The sequence below is a fragment of the Sander lucioperca genome, chromosome 11 (assembly GCF_008315115.2).
Source record: "Sander lucioperca isolate FBNREF2018 chromosome 11, SLUC_FBN_1.2, whole genome shotgun sequence".
In the NCBI taxonomy this organism is placed as follows: Eukaryota; Metazoa; Chordata; class Actinopteri; order Perciformes; family Percidae; genus Sander; species Sander lucioperca.
Genome location: NC_050183.1, coordinates 16,038,081 through 16,054,247, shown reverse-complemented (window position 1 = coordinate 16,054,247; position 16,167 = coordinate 16,038,081). Strand labels below are relative to the sequence as shown.

Sequence of the window (16,167 nt, the reverse complement as noted above, 5' to 3'; positions counted from 1 at the left end):
TAGTTTCGGTGCTCAGTTTTATATTTTTCTCTGTGATATCTGCATGACCCCAACATATAGCCTAGTGGAGGAGAATTAGTTTCTTTGTTGTGTGTACAATATTTAAAAAATAAACACATACACAACAGCAACTTGTCTTCTGTAGAACAGTGGCCCCAATTACTAAAATTAGTTTTTTAAACAGTTTTTACTGGAACCGCTTTCTGGCAAAGAAGTGACTTGTTGACCCAGTTGACTTTGTGATGAACAGAAATGTAAAATAAAAAATAAATCAAAACAGTCAGCCGAAAAAAAGACATTTTGAAACGACCTGCTATAAAATCAGTTAATGTGTCAATGAGTATGGTCCTAATTGAAAAAAACAAATTCATAATGTATATAATAATAATTTGTTAAACTAATATTGAACACATTGAGTGTCTATAAAAGCCTACCAATTACTCCTGTCAAATAAAAATGGTTGACACTTGTCGCTCAAATGTAATTCTGACCTGTAAGATAAGACTCAGGGTTAAATTGTAACCTCTAGTCATCGCAGACCTCGTTCTGTGATTGGTCTGTGTAAAATACGTCATCCGAAAGCGCACATTTTCGTCGTAGTTTGATGACCAAACGATTCAGTTGTAAACATGGAGGAGAGAGAAGCACTGAAGAGGCAAATTGAACTTCTACAAAGTAAATCTCTCTTGTTAAATGTTGTCGCTTTATGTGGAAGCAGCCGGGGTTAGAACATGTTTTTAATGGTTACGCTCTTTACATTCAGAGCTGTCGTGTGGATGTGAGAAGTGTTCAAAAATGAACGTTGGGCTAACCGTTAGCTTTTGCCTCCAGTACAAACTGCCCACACGTCTCAGGAGAGACGCTGGTGCCTTTTTCTACCCTTCATGATACACGACATGTATAACGGTAGATACGTAGCTTTAGTTAGCTGATACATTCTGTATTCAATTTCCATTGGATGTAAATAACTAGTTCGCTGTCAACAGGTTAGCTTAGCTAACGTTAATGATTCAACTGCGAGGAGTAACGTTACCGGTTAGCTAGCTAGCTAGCTAATGGTCGGTTCAGCATTCACGTTACAGAAAACCGTTTTTCCACTTAACGTTACACCTGGCGGTATTTAACTAACGACATACGCCCCAGTATAGAGTACACAGTAACGCTACTGGTGGGTGACAATGAAAGGAAAACACAACACCAAGTGTAAATTGTTCCACTACAATCCGCCAGAACAGCTTCAGTACTCCTTATCATAGACTGACGTTAAAGGAGCCTGGAACTCTGCAGCTAACACTGGGTGGTCAATACATATACATGTCAGCACTAACACTTATTTATTATTCTGTTAGTTTGAGTCAACATATATGAATTTTATTTATTGTTTCCCCCTAGTGTAATACTGCTCTTATTGTTCTTAATGGCTGTGTCTGCTCTAATTTATATTTTTTTCACTTTATACCGTGTTGTTTTGCCTTGTTGTATATTTTTCTGTTTTTCTGTTGTGTCTTGTTTTATGCTAAGTTATGTGTTGTATTTTGTCTTGTTGTTTTCTGTCTCTGTGACGCTTTATGCTAAGTTTTGTTTTGCTTTTTTTTTTTTTTTTTTATTTTAAAAAGCCTTTTTAACATCGAAGGCAGGGGACTACAGATGAAAAATAGCCTTTTGGCTAATTCTGGCTTTTTTTAACCCATGGGAAATCATGTGTTTTATTAATTTGCGCTGTCCCCTTCTATAAATAAACTAAACTCAAACTCAGATGAACAATTTTCTTCCGAAAGATATTTCCTCATTTGATGACGGTAATGCTGGTGGTGAATGACTCATATGTCGCTCCAAGGTGTCCAATCATTATAGAACAGTAGTGTAACGTTTGAGTGGTAATTTCCCAGAGAGGCAGTTTTGTTTACGCTCAGTGAATAATGACACAAACAAGTTACAACATGAAATAGATATAAAAGGTACTGGAATTTTATTTAACATGGGATTTTTTAATGTTGTAAGCATCCACTCACAATTATTTTTGTTCATCTTCAAACTAACCAACACTATCTACATGACTAAATGCAATTAAAGTGAAGTGAGAAATGTATTTAGCTGGGTAAACTGACACTCCTACATGGTTTCTGTTTTCTTGTTGTTTATCACTCTGTATGGGTAGGGTTGGGTACCCAAACCCGGTTCCTATAGCCTGGGTAAACCCTGACAAACTTCCGGCAAATTTGAGATTTGCTCTGCAAGTCAGTCTGGCGAAGAGCCCGTTCAAACCCATTTCCATTGTCCCCGAAATCGAGGCACCAGTCACAACCGCTGAGGCGGGCTTTACACCAGTCACAACCGTTGAGGCGGGCTTTACGCGACGACGATAGCGCAGCGACGGCGAGCAGCAAGCAGCTTTTTGTTTACATTCAACATGACGGCTACCGAAGAGCAGCGTCACCCGGATCGTTGGTCTGATTGGTTGAAGGACTATCCAATTGCGCCCAGAGGCATTTGAGCGGCGTCCGTTGGTGACGCCCCTTTGGAAATGAACTGTCAATGAACCTTTCCCAGACCCACTCTTAGTTACAACTGAGAAGGGTCTGGTGTCAACCAGGCTACGGTTCCTATGCAACCGGTAAGAATCGGACCGGATTAGAACGCAAATTTCGGTTCCTCATTTCAGTTCCACTTAATGTGTCGACTGAAATATTTTCCCTCTGTCGCTCTGAAACGGACGTAAAAATATCACACGTTGTCTGTAGTCTATCGATAGCTAGCTACCATAAATGTAGGCTGCTTTTAAAATGCCATATTTTCCCTCTGGGCTCACCAAAACGGACGTAAAAGCATATTAAAGGTCCCATGGCATGAATATTTCACTTTGAGGTTTTTTAACAGTAATATGAGTTCCCCCAGCCTGCCTGTGGTCCCCCAGTGGCTAGAAATGGCGATAGGTGTAAACCGAGCCCTGGGTATCCTGCTCTGCCTTTTGAGAAAATGAAAGCTTAGATGGGCCGATCTGGAATCTTCTCCTTATGAGGTCATAAGGAGGAAGGTTACCTCCCCTTTCTCCGCTTTGCCCGCCCAGAGAATTTGGCCCACCCATGAGAGAGAGAGAGACATCATGGCTTTCAAACGAGCAAAGTGGCAGTTGGTCAAGGCCACACCCCCACCCTCCCCCTTGCCCCCCCCCCCCCTCCTCCTCAATAGCTACAGACACAGAAATGGCACATCCTAAGAAAAGCTCATTGTGGGACTGGCTCTAGTGGCTGTAATTCTGCACCAAGGCTGAATTTCAGGAAAGAGACTTCAGATACAGTATTAGAGGACCACTAAGGTCTATATAAAAGAGACTTCAGATACAGTATTAGGGGACCACTAAGGTCTATATAAAAGAGACTTCAGATACAGTATTAGGGGACCACTAAGGTCTATATAAAAGCATCCAAAGAGCACCATGTCATGGGACCTTTAACCATTCACTGCACGTGATCGCTAGTAAACATATTACATCTTTGATTTCATTTTTCAGTTTTTTAGGAATCGGAATCGTTTTAAAAGTACCGGTTCGGCATCGTAAAAATCCTAACGATACCCAACCCTGTGTATGGGATTGTACAACTAAATGACTCCTGTTTTCCCAGATCTCATCAATGAACATAAGAGTGTCCATGGCGACACCCCGTTTGCAAGAGATGAGCAGAGGCATCCAGAAGCTCCAACATCAGCCAGAGGCAGAGGTCACAGCACATCTGTCACCCATCCTCACAGCTCCAGAGGGGGACTGTATGCTCCTCAGAGCCGTGGAAGCTGGAGGAAAACATACTCGCTGAGCAACAAGAATTCCCAGTCCTCTGTTGGACGTCCCTCGGCTTCTACCTCCTCCTCTGTTCATCAGTCCAGTTCCCACAGTATATCTTACAGCACCTCACTGCCCAGCAAAAGCAGAGGAGAGGAGAGTGATAGAATTACAACTGCCACTTTATCATCAGGGATCCCTCAGCAGAAGAGAGAGGGACATACAAACAGTATCACAGGGAGAGTTGCGGCAAAGAAAGAAAACGCAGATGCTGTTAGAAAACCCGGAGCGGCTGTGTCTCGGTATGAAGATGGAACAGCAGATTCAAGCTCAACAGGCACTACTACTGTGCAACGTGAACCGCTTCACGGACAGACTCAAGATCTTCAGGAGAGGACTGAAAGCAGCCATGACGTCTTGCCAGAAAACAAAGTCAGTGGTCCTTTAGTAGTGCTGTCTTCAGTTCGGGCCGACACCTCGACCAGTTTGCAGAGCAGCCCTCCGGCACTCATCAAACCATCCCTGTCAAGCAAAACCAGCACTGAGACTAAAGCAACTATTACTACTCCGGCAGTTTTCATGGCTGGTAATACCATACCACCTCTTTCTGTGTCTAAAGTATCAAAACAACCTTCCATCGAACCCACGTCTCACACCAGCCAGGGCCAAGCCAAAGTCAGTGCGTCTGTTTTGAAAAAATCCAAGTTCACTTGGGTAAAGAGCCGCAACATGGGAGGAGTGGACCCTCCACAAGCTAGCTCTATTTCCTCACCCAAAGGCAAAGCTGTGGCTGTTGCCCCAGCGTCAGTCTCAAGAGCTGGAGTTGCCAGTGGAAGCTCCCCATCATGCACAAACAAGAGAACGCCTGGCAAGAAGCTACCCCGAAAGCTAAGCTCGATCAGTGTGGCCCCCAAGACCTCCAAGTACAAATGGGTCTCCTCCTCCGCTGGAGCCCAAGCTAAAGTCCCTCGAAAGTCTCTATCGCCCAAAGCCCTGGCACTTTCGCAGAGAGCTCTGGAGAAGGGCGAGGTGACTAAGAAGCTCAGAGCAGCCTCCACTCCCTCTGCTAAGATGAGAAAGGGAATCGCGGGTTCCTCTACCAACTCCTCAACGAGTAGCCGCTACCGCTGGAAGGCTGGGGGTCCGAGTACCTCCGCGGCAGTGGCGGGAGGGACAGCGGTGGCCCGTCGCCGATCTGCCTTCCACTGGACGTCAGAAAAAAGCAACAAAGGAGTGAAAGGAGTAGCTGTGACCCAACGTAGCCCCTTTATGCCCTCCTCCTCCCCTTCTGGGTTCAAGCTCCGCAGCAGGATGAAAATCATTAGGAAGTCTGCTAGTAGGTAAGTAATAGTAACATGGGCATGATCTGATTTTCTTCTAGTTTACGTTGCTGCTCTGACACCTTCTCCACATATGTTCTTTTCAATTTGATTTGATCTGTATTTATATCCATCAATCAACAGTGTGTCGTAAAGGAAAACAACAAAACAATATAAAACAAAAGATAAAAACACATAGACAAAACAATCCAATTTTACCAAAGTAATGCTTATACAGTGGCACTCATAAGTTTATGAACCCATGCTAAAGTTGACTAAAAAGAGGAATAAAAACATCATCTTTTGGAAATTGATCTTAATGCCTTAATTAAAAAAAATAGGAAAAAATCCAACCTTTAAGGACACCAATTTTCTTTGTGAATGAATAATGTATTGTAAATAAATAAATGTTCTTCCTTAAAATACAGGGGGCATAAGTAAGTACACCCCCTATGTTAAATTCCCATAGAGGCAGGCAGATGTTTATTTTTAAAGGCCAGTTATTTCATCCTGATAAAGTTCCCTTGGCCTTTGGAATTAAAATAGCCCCACATCATCACATACCCTTCACCATACCTAGAGATTGGCATGGTTTTATTTCAGTTAGCCTAATAGCTGGTTTGATTTGCATTGAGAAAAGAGATGATTTTATGGAAAGTACCCCATGCCAATCTCTAGGTATGGTGAAGGGTATGTGATGATGTGGGGGTATTTTAATTCCAAAGGCCAAGGGAACTTTATCAGGATGCATAGTATCCTGGATCCATGAAATAACTGGCCTTTCAAAATAAAATCTCCCTGCCTCTATGGGAATTTAACATAGGGGTGTACTTACTTATGCCCCCTGTATTTTAAGGAAGAACATTTATTTATTTACGATACATTATTCATTCACAAAGAAAACTGGTGTTCTTAAAGGTCGAATTTTTCCTCATTTTTTTTTAATCAAGGCATTAAGATCAATTTCCAAAAGATGATTTTTTTATTCCTCTTTTTAGTCAACTTTAGCATGGGTTCATAAACTTATGAGGGCCACTGTACAGTCCTGCCCCTACTTCACAATATCTTATTATTACAGAAAAAAACTAAAATATGCATAGACAGCATACACAATTGTCGGTCGTACAACACTTTACACTTACAACAATACAACAATACATTTACATTACATTTCAATTCCTATTCTTTATTCCAATTTCTTTAGTGTAGCTGTCTTTTGCCAGATGGTGGCAGCAAAGTATGGCAGAATACTTGAATTAAATAGAATTTTCTCAATATCATTGGCTGAATAGTAGCCTCTTGTGCAGGGGTGTCAAACTCACTTTCACTAAGGGCCACTCTGAAATATGAAAATCACATCAAGGGCCAGACAAGTATAGTTTATTCACATGCTTTTATTAAGAAAAGTCAAATGTCTTTGACTGTATTACTGCATGTTGCTTTTTTGGACGTTTGTCACATTCTTTTGTTATTTTCGTTGCTTTCTCCGACACTTTTTTCGCGTATTTCGACTTCTGTCGCATTTTTGTTGACATAAAGCCCTGCAAAGCTCAGCAAAAAAAGGTTCCTTAGCAATCATAGAGTTTAGCAAATCAAACAAAAGAATACATTTTCAAAAGTAGGCCACCACACAGCTGACTCACAGCAACCTGTTTCTCAGCCTGAATATGAAAACTCTCTGTGGGATTTTCTGAGTGTCAAAGTCATCAAATCTGCCAAATTCTGCTCTGAGTGTTGTGTAATTGCATTTTGAAAAAAAAAAACACTTTCCTGTCTTTTTGGGTTTGGCGCCCAACTAGAATAAATTGATTGTTAACCCTAATTGGCCGGACTGAAACCTGCGAGGGGCCGGGTTTGGCCCGCGGCCCCTAAGTTTGACACATGTGCTCTGTAGTGGCTATTCCGTTTCAAAATGATAGCCACTGCCCCAGCAACAGAAAAGCATTTTTATTTATTTATTTTTTTTTAGATATAGGGCTTTTAAATAAAGGCTTTTCTGCCTTTACTTGACAGTGCAGCTAGGTGAGAAAGAGGGAAGACGTGCAGGGAATTTGTCACAGGTCGGATTTGAACCCTTGACCTCTGCGTCGAGGCATAAACCTCTCAGTACATGTGCGGCTGCTCTACCACTGAACCAACCTGGCCATACAGAAGAGCGGTTTTAACGCACATTTGTTCCTTTGTTGTTGATCCAGACATGAGGTCGTTGTTTGAAAATAATAATTAAATACAAATATCCTACCTATAGAAATAAATCTTTATGATCCTACCTAAACGTTGTAGGCTAATGTTGCATGTGTGTGAATCAGGGAAAATAAACAATACTGATGGTTTCTTAAATTATCTCAACTAAGATGAAACAGGATGACTAGATGTGGTTAAAACACTGTGTTTGGTCTAAAGCTAGGACTTCCAACACACCCTCCACCCGTGTTTCCAACTTCCCTTTATCAATTATACCACACCCACAATTACTATGGTGTGGTCGATTTGCCAATCAGTGGCCTATAGCTGTCAATCAAAATCAGTGGATCAGAACTATAACCAAAATATGGGAAGTCTGAAAATAATAACTATTGTTCTTTAAATATAAACAAAAACTACTTTTTTGGCTCCTACAGCTCTAGTGAATTACTGATTACACTGTTCTCCTTTGCCCGCTGTCCTGTGACCACAGCGGAGGCTGTTCAGAGAAGGGGACCAGCCCGTCAGCAGTGAGGTACTCCCCGCGGGGTCGGATGCACAGCTCCACCAGGAGTCCCATAGGAGTCCGGAGGACCCCCTCCAGGGAGCTTGTGTCTTTTGGTAGACACAAGTTGAGGCGGCTCTCCCCCACCTCATCAAGGACAAGTAAGAAGCACATACTTCACATTCTAGTATATACTGTAGCAGGGGTGGGAAAACAATCGAAAATCCTATGTATCGTGACTTTTTGCTAGAAGCTAACAATGTAGCTATGGCTGAACTTAGCATATAAGAATTAGCTCACTAAGAACCTGTGAACCACAATCCCAAACTGGCAGTTTGATTTTCTGTGTACTTAATTCTTTACCTAAAGTAAACTTCTTTGACTTTTATGCACATCATGTCTTTTTTTAAATATTAGTTTTTCTAAAATGATAAAATTATCCCAATATATCGCCTTACGCACAGTGTTGAAATATATTGCAATATATTGAATCGTGACCCATGTATCGTGATACGTGTCGTATCGCCAGATTCTTGCCAATACACAGCCCTAACATCCACTATGTCCACTAGATTTCCCACTACAAGTGTGGCCCAAATCCAATCAAGGTGATGCTGCCTTCTGTTACTCTGTGCTCTCTGCCAAACGTCATGTTGGGTGCTCTTTTCTGGTATTTTGTTAATTTATTTATTCTCTGTGATTGTGTTGGAGTCTTGCTATCTGTGAGGTTGGCCTTTATTTTGCCTCTTACCTGATGACAGGATCATATGCATGACTTGTTCCATATTTTTATTAGATTGATGTTAAAAATGTTTGCTTCAACACGTTCAGTCAATCTCTTATATCTGCTAGCCCCACCCCAAAACATCACCAAGTCTCACTGTGTTTAATGCAACAACGTCAGCACAGAGGATTTTGAACATGCAGTTAAAGGTTGGATGTGCCCATCAGAGAGATCTTTGGGTCAAGTCTTTTAAACAGCACTTGATAGTGGTTTTACTTCCAGCAAATTGAAAACTCTTAGAGATTTTCTGTGGATTCTTACATGGTTCTTCGCGTCTCAGTTTATTGCTTTCGTTGACTTCATTTTCTTTCTACTTTGGCATCATGTGTCCTTCAGTGCTTGTGTCAGTTCTGCACAACCCGTGTCCTCAGACTACTGCCAACTTCATGTTAGTAGAATCTAGTATGTACTATGTCATTTCACAAGAAATCAGTGTATTTTACCATTTTGTAAAAAAAATAAAAATAAAAATATATATATATTTAAAATATTTAATGCTGATTTTTTTGTTTTCCAAGATATTCTTGGAGCCGTTTTTACCTCCATCCGCAATTCATTTTAGCTAATCCGCTTAAAATGTCAACAGCACTCAAAACTCGAACCCTTAAGTATACTTTATTCGGTTACACTTTACTTGAAGGTATCTAAATAAGAGTGACATGACACTGTCATGAACGTGTCATAAACATTATAAAGTCCTAAACGTTAATGACATAATGCTTCTTTTAAGTGTCATTCGGTTTTTGTCATGACAAGTTGTTAGAGTTGTTAGTGGTTAGAGTTAGGATTCATGTGTCATGACAGTGTCATGCCACTCTTAAGTAGATACCTTCAAGTAAAGTGTTACCCTTTTATTCTTTTATGTTTTCAGTGTTAACACCACATACCTAAAACCTGCTTGTAATTGGTCTGCATTATGGAATCGGGACAAACCGAACAAGTAATTGGCCCTTCAGCTGTGGCTCTGCCAGCTGCTGTTCCGGCCCTCTCCAGTAGAGGGCAGCAGCTCACACCCATGTAGTCCTTGTCGGGGCTTTGTGTTGCTGGCTGTCACTGGAGCGGCTTACAGGCACACTCTAAAGAGGAGGAGGGGCGAGGTTAATTGATTGCCCAATTCAGCCGTGATGGCGAACAAGTGCCGATAGCGAGTAATTTGCAGAGGTGGAGGCAGGCGGCGTCGCTGCTATCAAGCCCTGGCACCGCTCTCCCTCCAGTAGATAAAAAGGAGCTAATGCATAATTATCCTTTTGCAAATTGGATTGTTTTAACGAACTGTAGAATATAGGCCTAACCTGATGGAAAGCAATCATTGTTTTTACAGCCCCCACCCCCACCCCCCTTGCTCCTCCAACCCTCCGGTCATACTGCGTGTACCCTACACGCCTCATGCCCATCTTGGTGCAATCTCCCATACTCAATGAAGTCAGAAGACATTAGAAAAGCCATCACGATTAACATTAGGCTTTATTCGTCCCCATGGCTCTGCGTCTATCAGTCTGCTTCTCTTTTTCTGATTCTTTAACCTTTTCTATGCTTCCTCACACCACCACCGTCCTTCCCTTCTTTCCCCTCCTCTTCATCATTTCTCCGTGTATTCTATGTCATGTGGAGACCCTGAATGACCCACAGCAGGACCACATGCGTCTCTAATTGAAGATGGGCTTTCCGAGACGCAGGAGAGGTGGAGCAGGGGGTGAGCGCAGAGGAAGATGGAGTGAGGAGAGCTGCTCGTAGCCGTCTGTGCCTCCGATAAGAGCTGCTAATAAAGAGCAAATTGAATTACTAATGATGGGAAGCAGAGTCCCTATATATGAGCCCGTTAAAAAAAAACAACCTTAGGACCACTCACACATGCATAATAATACACTCACAAACAATGTTTCTTAATTTCCTCCTCAGTGGCCAGCTTTAGCCCCTCCTCTCAGTGTTAGGGGTCCTGTTTTCTGAAGTGCTCGCTTATCTGTGGTGTAATTTAAAGAGGGCATAAACCTAAGTAAGCAGTTAGGGCTGGAATGAATCCAGAGGTGTGTGTGAATGTATATCTATATATATGTGTGTGTGTGTGTGCTTGCATGTGCCTGGAGACAGCCATGTAGCCCAGATAATCTAATAAAGCAGATAAATGTCAGGAGCGGACAGAACACAGAGAGGAAGAGTGCTGAGCGGTGCGGCTTCAAGCCCCATGTGACAGGCTTCTGGGGCGTTTTAGGTCTCTATCTCACTCCAGTTTCTTTCCTCCCTCACCATCTCTCATCCAGTCTCACTCAGGCTTTTTCCTCTCTGTCTTCACCGCTCCGCTAATATGCCTCGTGACTTTTTTTGTTAAGCCCAGGACCGCATATCACTTTGCAGACTGCAGGCATTTTTCTGTATAATCTTATTCTAGGTCTGAACTTTAATGTGATGAGAGTTCATCTGAATTTATAAATCACTTTCTGAAAACTAAAATTTAGAGAGCTAATGTAAAATGAACATCAGCAAAGCATACTTATGTCAAAGTCTAATATCACAGTGTGGCAACTTATGGCTGCAAATAATGATTATTTTCTCTATTGGTAGGTCTGCTGATTGCTTTCTCAATAATCCACAGCAGTACATTACTTAGCTTCCGTGTCTGTACTCCTGCCTGCTTCTCCAAACTGGGGACTAGCCGACCGCCATCTACTCTAGCTAACACACTGACTGTGGAGAAGTAGCTCATACAACACCACTTCAAAAGATCTGAACTATCTCTTTTAAGACACTGTTTTTAAAAACACATGCACCTAGAGCTCTGCAATTTTTACAACTCACCGTTTTTTTGGAAGTCAATTTGTCATTTATCCTTGTTTTCACGTTTACGTAACTGGTTTATGTTACTGATGGTGGTGCTGTTGATTCTAATGAATCAAATATGTGCAGGTGCACTTTCCTTTGCAGATGTCTTTGTAACATGAACGGCATCATTTACCTGTTTACATTGCAACTGTCACGGCTGAGGGTGAAATGATTGTTGGTGTAATAGTATTTAGAAGTGGGTACCCACTGGCTACTCGAGTTTTACTGCTCAGCTGGTCCCCAGCCCTGTTTACGTAAATCATAAAAAATACACACACACACACACACACACACACACACACACACACACACGGTCAGATTGTTTATGTGTTGTAGTAGGAGTGACTCTGTTACACCTTTGCTCTCAGCCTCAGCTTACCAACATGGAGCCCATTACCACCACTGAAGAATCTTCCCTTCTCACCCTCCTTTTCAGGGATCCCGTTACCGTGCCTACACTGATCCCATTTATTTCACCCATAAATCACATGTGCTGCTCTGCATCGGGGTCCTGCTCGCTCTGACATTTGCCACTTTCTCCAGTGATATGCATGTAGGCTACACAGTACTATATGTACGACACATGATGCAACCACAAATGAAATTTTAAGATACCATTTTAATTTGCACATACATATAAATGTTGACTTGCCTGCTTTAAGACCAACTTCCTTTTTAAGTAAATATGCCAACAGTCTAATAGGACTCATGCAGTCATTACAGCAGATGATCACATTGCCATCTGGCCATTTACACCATGCACTGCTGACCTAAATGAAGTTTAGGCCCACCTTTGACATTTATGATTGGTTCAAGAAATTCCAAAAAATCAGACAAGAGTAGTGCATTATTAAACATGGAGGAAAGTTACAGTTTACCCCAAACTGTGATTGAACAGTGAAAGTGCATTTAAATGAACATTTGATTTACCTACTGCACCTGCACAGATGGGGAACTTGTTTTTGCATGGCCGTCTGTGCAGACCTATTTATGCACTTCTACCTCTGCTGTTGCTACATTACGACCTTCCAGTTGTATATTGTGAGTTTTCTGCTCTCTTTGACTTGTGTTGATCTTCTCTCAGCCTCTTGGAGTGTCATCAGTAGGTCATCATTTAAATGTTTCATGTTCTTAAATCTTGTCAGTAGGTAAACCTTCCATCTCCATGTTACTGTCCAGGAAGTAAGCATATAGCAATATTTGTTGGCAAAAAGACTACATTTTTGATATGATATAAGTATGAAAACACAAAAATCACTAAATATCACTGCCAACGACTTTGTCTTTGGACTGCACTCTAAAGCCCAGTCTGTCCTTTTTTGACTGCAGCTTGGCACTACACACACTTGTTTTATTTTTGTTTGTTTCTTTGCATCACTCTTTGGTTCACACTTGCTCCAGTTTCTCCCACTTTTCCTTTACACCACAGCCACTTGTCCTGCGCTCCCCCACACCCCACACCCCACACACCACACACACACACACACACACACACACACACACACACACACACACACACACACACACACACACAGGCAGCTTATAGAGGAAATTAACTCCCTTTTTGTCTGTTTGTTTGGACATCACAGCCCACAGCTGGTGTTGTTATGTGCATACTGGAAGTGTCACTCGATAGCTAATGTACGTGTATACTGATTATTCTCAGAACATTTTATTGGTCAAATGATTTTAATAGCTTGTGTGTGTGTATGTGTGTGTGTGTGTGTGATTCTCCCATCAGCTGTCTTTCTACATACCGTTCTCTGAATGCCATTCTCCAGTGCTCCCATAGTATTATCAGTCGAACAACACACACGCATTTGCACTGTGTGGACCTTAACCTAATGCAAGAACACACACACACACACGCACGCACACACACACTCAACCGTGCACACACTGGCGTTCTGCTCATTCCTTTTCAATTTCTCAGGCTCTCTGTGTCTGACAGGTGGACCTGTGTCCTCTCTTTCTGTCTGTGTCTCTGTCTGTGGTGTCCTTTCTCTTTCTTTCTCTTTGTATCTGTCACCATTTGACACACACACACACACACACACACACACACACACACACACACACACACACACACACACACACACACACACACACACACACACACACACACACATCTGCAGGACACATGCGCCCACAAACATGCAAACAAATCAAACATCCAGAATTGTTGCATTACCATAATGATTTAGGCAGAAACTGCTGTTGCCACTGCAGACAGAGTAGGAGAGGTACAAAAGTTTTTGTTTGTTTTCTGCGTATGTTTTAGCATTTAAAAAGAAAAAGTAGCTTCAACCCCTGCATGCATGTATCTTTGTGCCTGCTATAAACAGTATGGCTATTTGGTTGCGTGAATGATTCAGTTTCTCATGTTAGATGGTATCTTGTGCAGGATGAGCTCAGTATAGCTCTCTGACGCGGTGCACAGTAACACTTGGCATTTTGATTAACCTCTTAGGACCCAGGGAGCAGTGCAGGCTAGTGATCAGACCCCTGTACATACAGTATGTCCACATAACAGTAACTCATAACCATCTGTATTGTAAGACCCCTCCTCCTTCCATGAACTCTCATCAAACTGTCAACTGGCCATAATTAAAGTTCAGACTCTTTCGAGATCAACATGCAGATGGACCTTGCTGGCCTCAAGGACACACAGAGTAGTGAACACACTAAACCTGGTCAAATGACTGGAATAATGTCTGTTGAAAAAGTTTCAAATTGCTTAACAGGTTTCCCATATTTTCATTAAGAAAAACACAGTTTAATGATTCGAGATGTTCCAACAGTCTTTGATGTATTTTTGATAGAACTCCAAGATGAGCTCATAGTGCTGTTTGCCATCCTGAGGGGTGTGAGGAGAGTTTTTATCTACGTATCTATGAGGTGGTTGGGGATGAGCAGCAAGTGTTGAAATGTGTCATCAATACTATTGAGTCCAGAAACTTTAGCCTGAGATGACTGTGACTCCTTCCCAGTTAAGGGGGTAAATGTTTTCTTGGTATCCAGAGGAGGGGCCCATGTGCCAGGCTGTGTGTGAATAAATCAGAAACCTAACAGGACGCAGGCAAAGCCTTACTAATTATTTGAGAACACATGGCAGGCAATGCCGGTGTCATTTATTGGTAAATGGCTTTGCTGGGGTTGAGTACATTGCCATCTTTGGCTATGGGGGTATGAATCCTGACAATAATGGAACTTTCCAGTGTTTAAACAGACACATGCCCAATTCCTCATGACTTTGTCTTCGGCCTACAGACTGTGGTGTACTTTAGTCGTTCCCAAACTTTTCCATGTCAAGGACCCCTAAACTGACACACAATAGATCGCGGACCTAGACTGGGTAAACGCAGCCCGATCTGCCGGCGATTTGATTTCTCCCTGCAGCTCAGGCTGGAAACCTGTACATTTATCTATCCTGCTTCCGTTACAAATCTGCGGGGACCAATCACAAACTGGCTTATCCACCTGATGGCTATTGGTGGGTTTAACACGACGACGATAGAGAAGCGGCGGCAAGCAGCTTTTTGTTTACATTCAACATGGCGGCCACCGAAGTGCAGCAACCGGTTGATGCTGCTGTCGCTGCTACGTCACCCGGATCGTTGGTCTGATTGGTTGAAGGACTATCCAATTACGTGCAGAGTCATTTGAACTATGCCCGTTGATCACTCCTCTTGTGCAGTAGGAAATACAGAGCAGACTCCCCAGACTAATGTTCAATCTTAAAAGATTGAGCTTGGTCTGGTGATAGCCAGATTACCGCAGACCCCCATTTGATAAGATTTCATCCCAGGGTCCCCCATCTGATAGGACTTTTGCTTTAAATGTTTTATTACAGAAAGTGTATGAAACCCATGACCAAAATAGTTATACTTTCTGTCATTGTGTTACTTATGGACAGAATTATAGTGAAAATACATTATTTATGCATACCCTTTTTTGCTGGGGACACCCTTGAACCCCCTCAAGGACCCCTGGTGGTCCCCGGCCCCCAGTTTGAGAACCACTGGTGTAATGTAGACAGTTCAAGTAATGATTAAAATCATTAAAAGTCTCCTGTTAACTGTTTCTCTAATTGTATCAATCAGTGTAGGTCAGTCCTGTGCAGTTATGGTCTTGTTGTGTTGCATAAAGCATGTGTGTTCTGGTAACAGGGAGGGGAAAGTAAGAGGCCATTAGGAGCTACTCCATCAATCTTCACCCTTTGTCAGCTGGGAAACAGGCTGGTATAGCTGCCCGGCCCCTCACCCTGCTGTACCCCCCTGTCCCTATGACAGTAACCCTATCTCCCCCAGCTCCCCTCCATATGTCTGCACACACTGATGTGTTACCATAATAATCATTGGGGGTTTGTCGTTTACATGGGAAGAGGAGCAAAGAGTCTGAGGAGCGCTTGGCATGTTAATTATGTCCCACACACACAGACATGGACACATGGTACAGAAGGGATTGTATGACTGACGGGATTGGGGGGGGGGTTTGAACACTGGTTGGTCATTATGGCCAGGGCAGGGTTATCTGGGCACTGAGCATGGCTGTTGACATTGGGATTGATTTTTGACTTCAGGGTCTTGTTGAGGACTTGTAGAAGGGTTATACATTGTTCTGTTTAATTGCATAATTTTAAGGGGTTGTCTTTGGAACCTCTGTATTAGTTTTACAGAGCCAACGTTGAAGTGAGGATTAATCTAAAGCAGTCGTCAGAAATTCTAGTTCCTTTGGAGCTAGACTGCTCCATGTTTTCCTTTTTTGGTAGGGGATTTCA

The 16,167-nt window shown here is 42.4% G+C and overlaps 1 protein-coding gene across 2 annotated transcripts in view; it reads left to right on the top strand.

Moving 5' to 3' along the window:
* Positions 1-490: 490 nt before the first annotated feature.
* Positions 491-16,167, top strand: part of zc3h3 (zinc finger CCCH-type containing 3) — a 77,588-nt gene continuing 61,911 nt past the window's right edge. Inside the window, exons 1-4 of one of the 2 annotated variants that reach the window (XM_031282369.2) lie at positions 491-675; positions 3,624-3,828; positions 3,883-5,118; positions 7,775-7,947. In XM_031282369.2, the coding sequence (XP_031138229.1) occupies positions 630-675; positions 3,624-3,828; positions 3,883-5,118; positions 7,775-7,947 (1,660 nt within the window). In that variant the 5' untranslated portion in view covers positions 491-629. Of the gene's footprint in view, positions 676-3,623; positions 5,119-7,774; positions 7,948-16,167 lie in introns of both variants that reach the window. The other variant, XM_031282368.2, reaches the window with a different exon arrangement.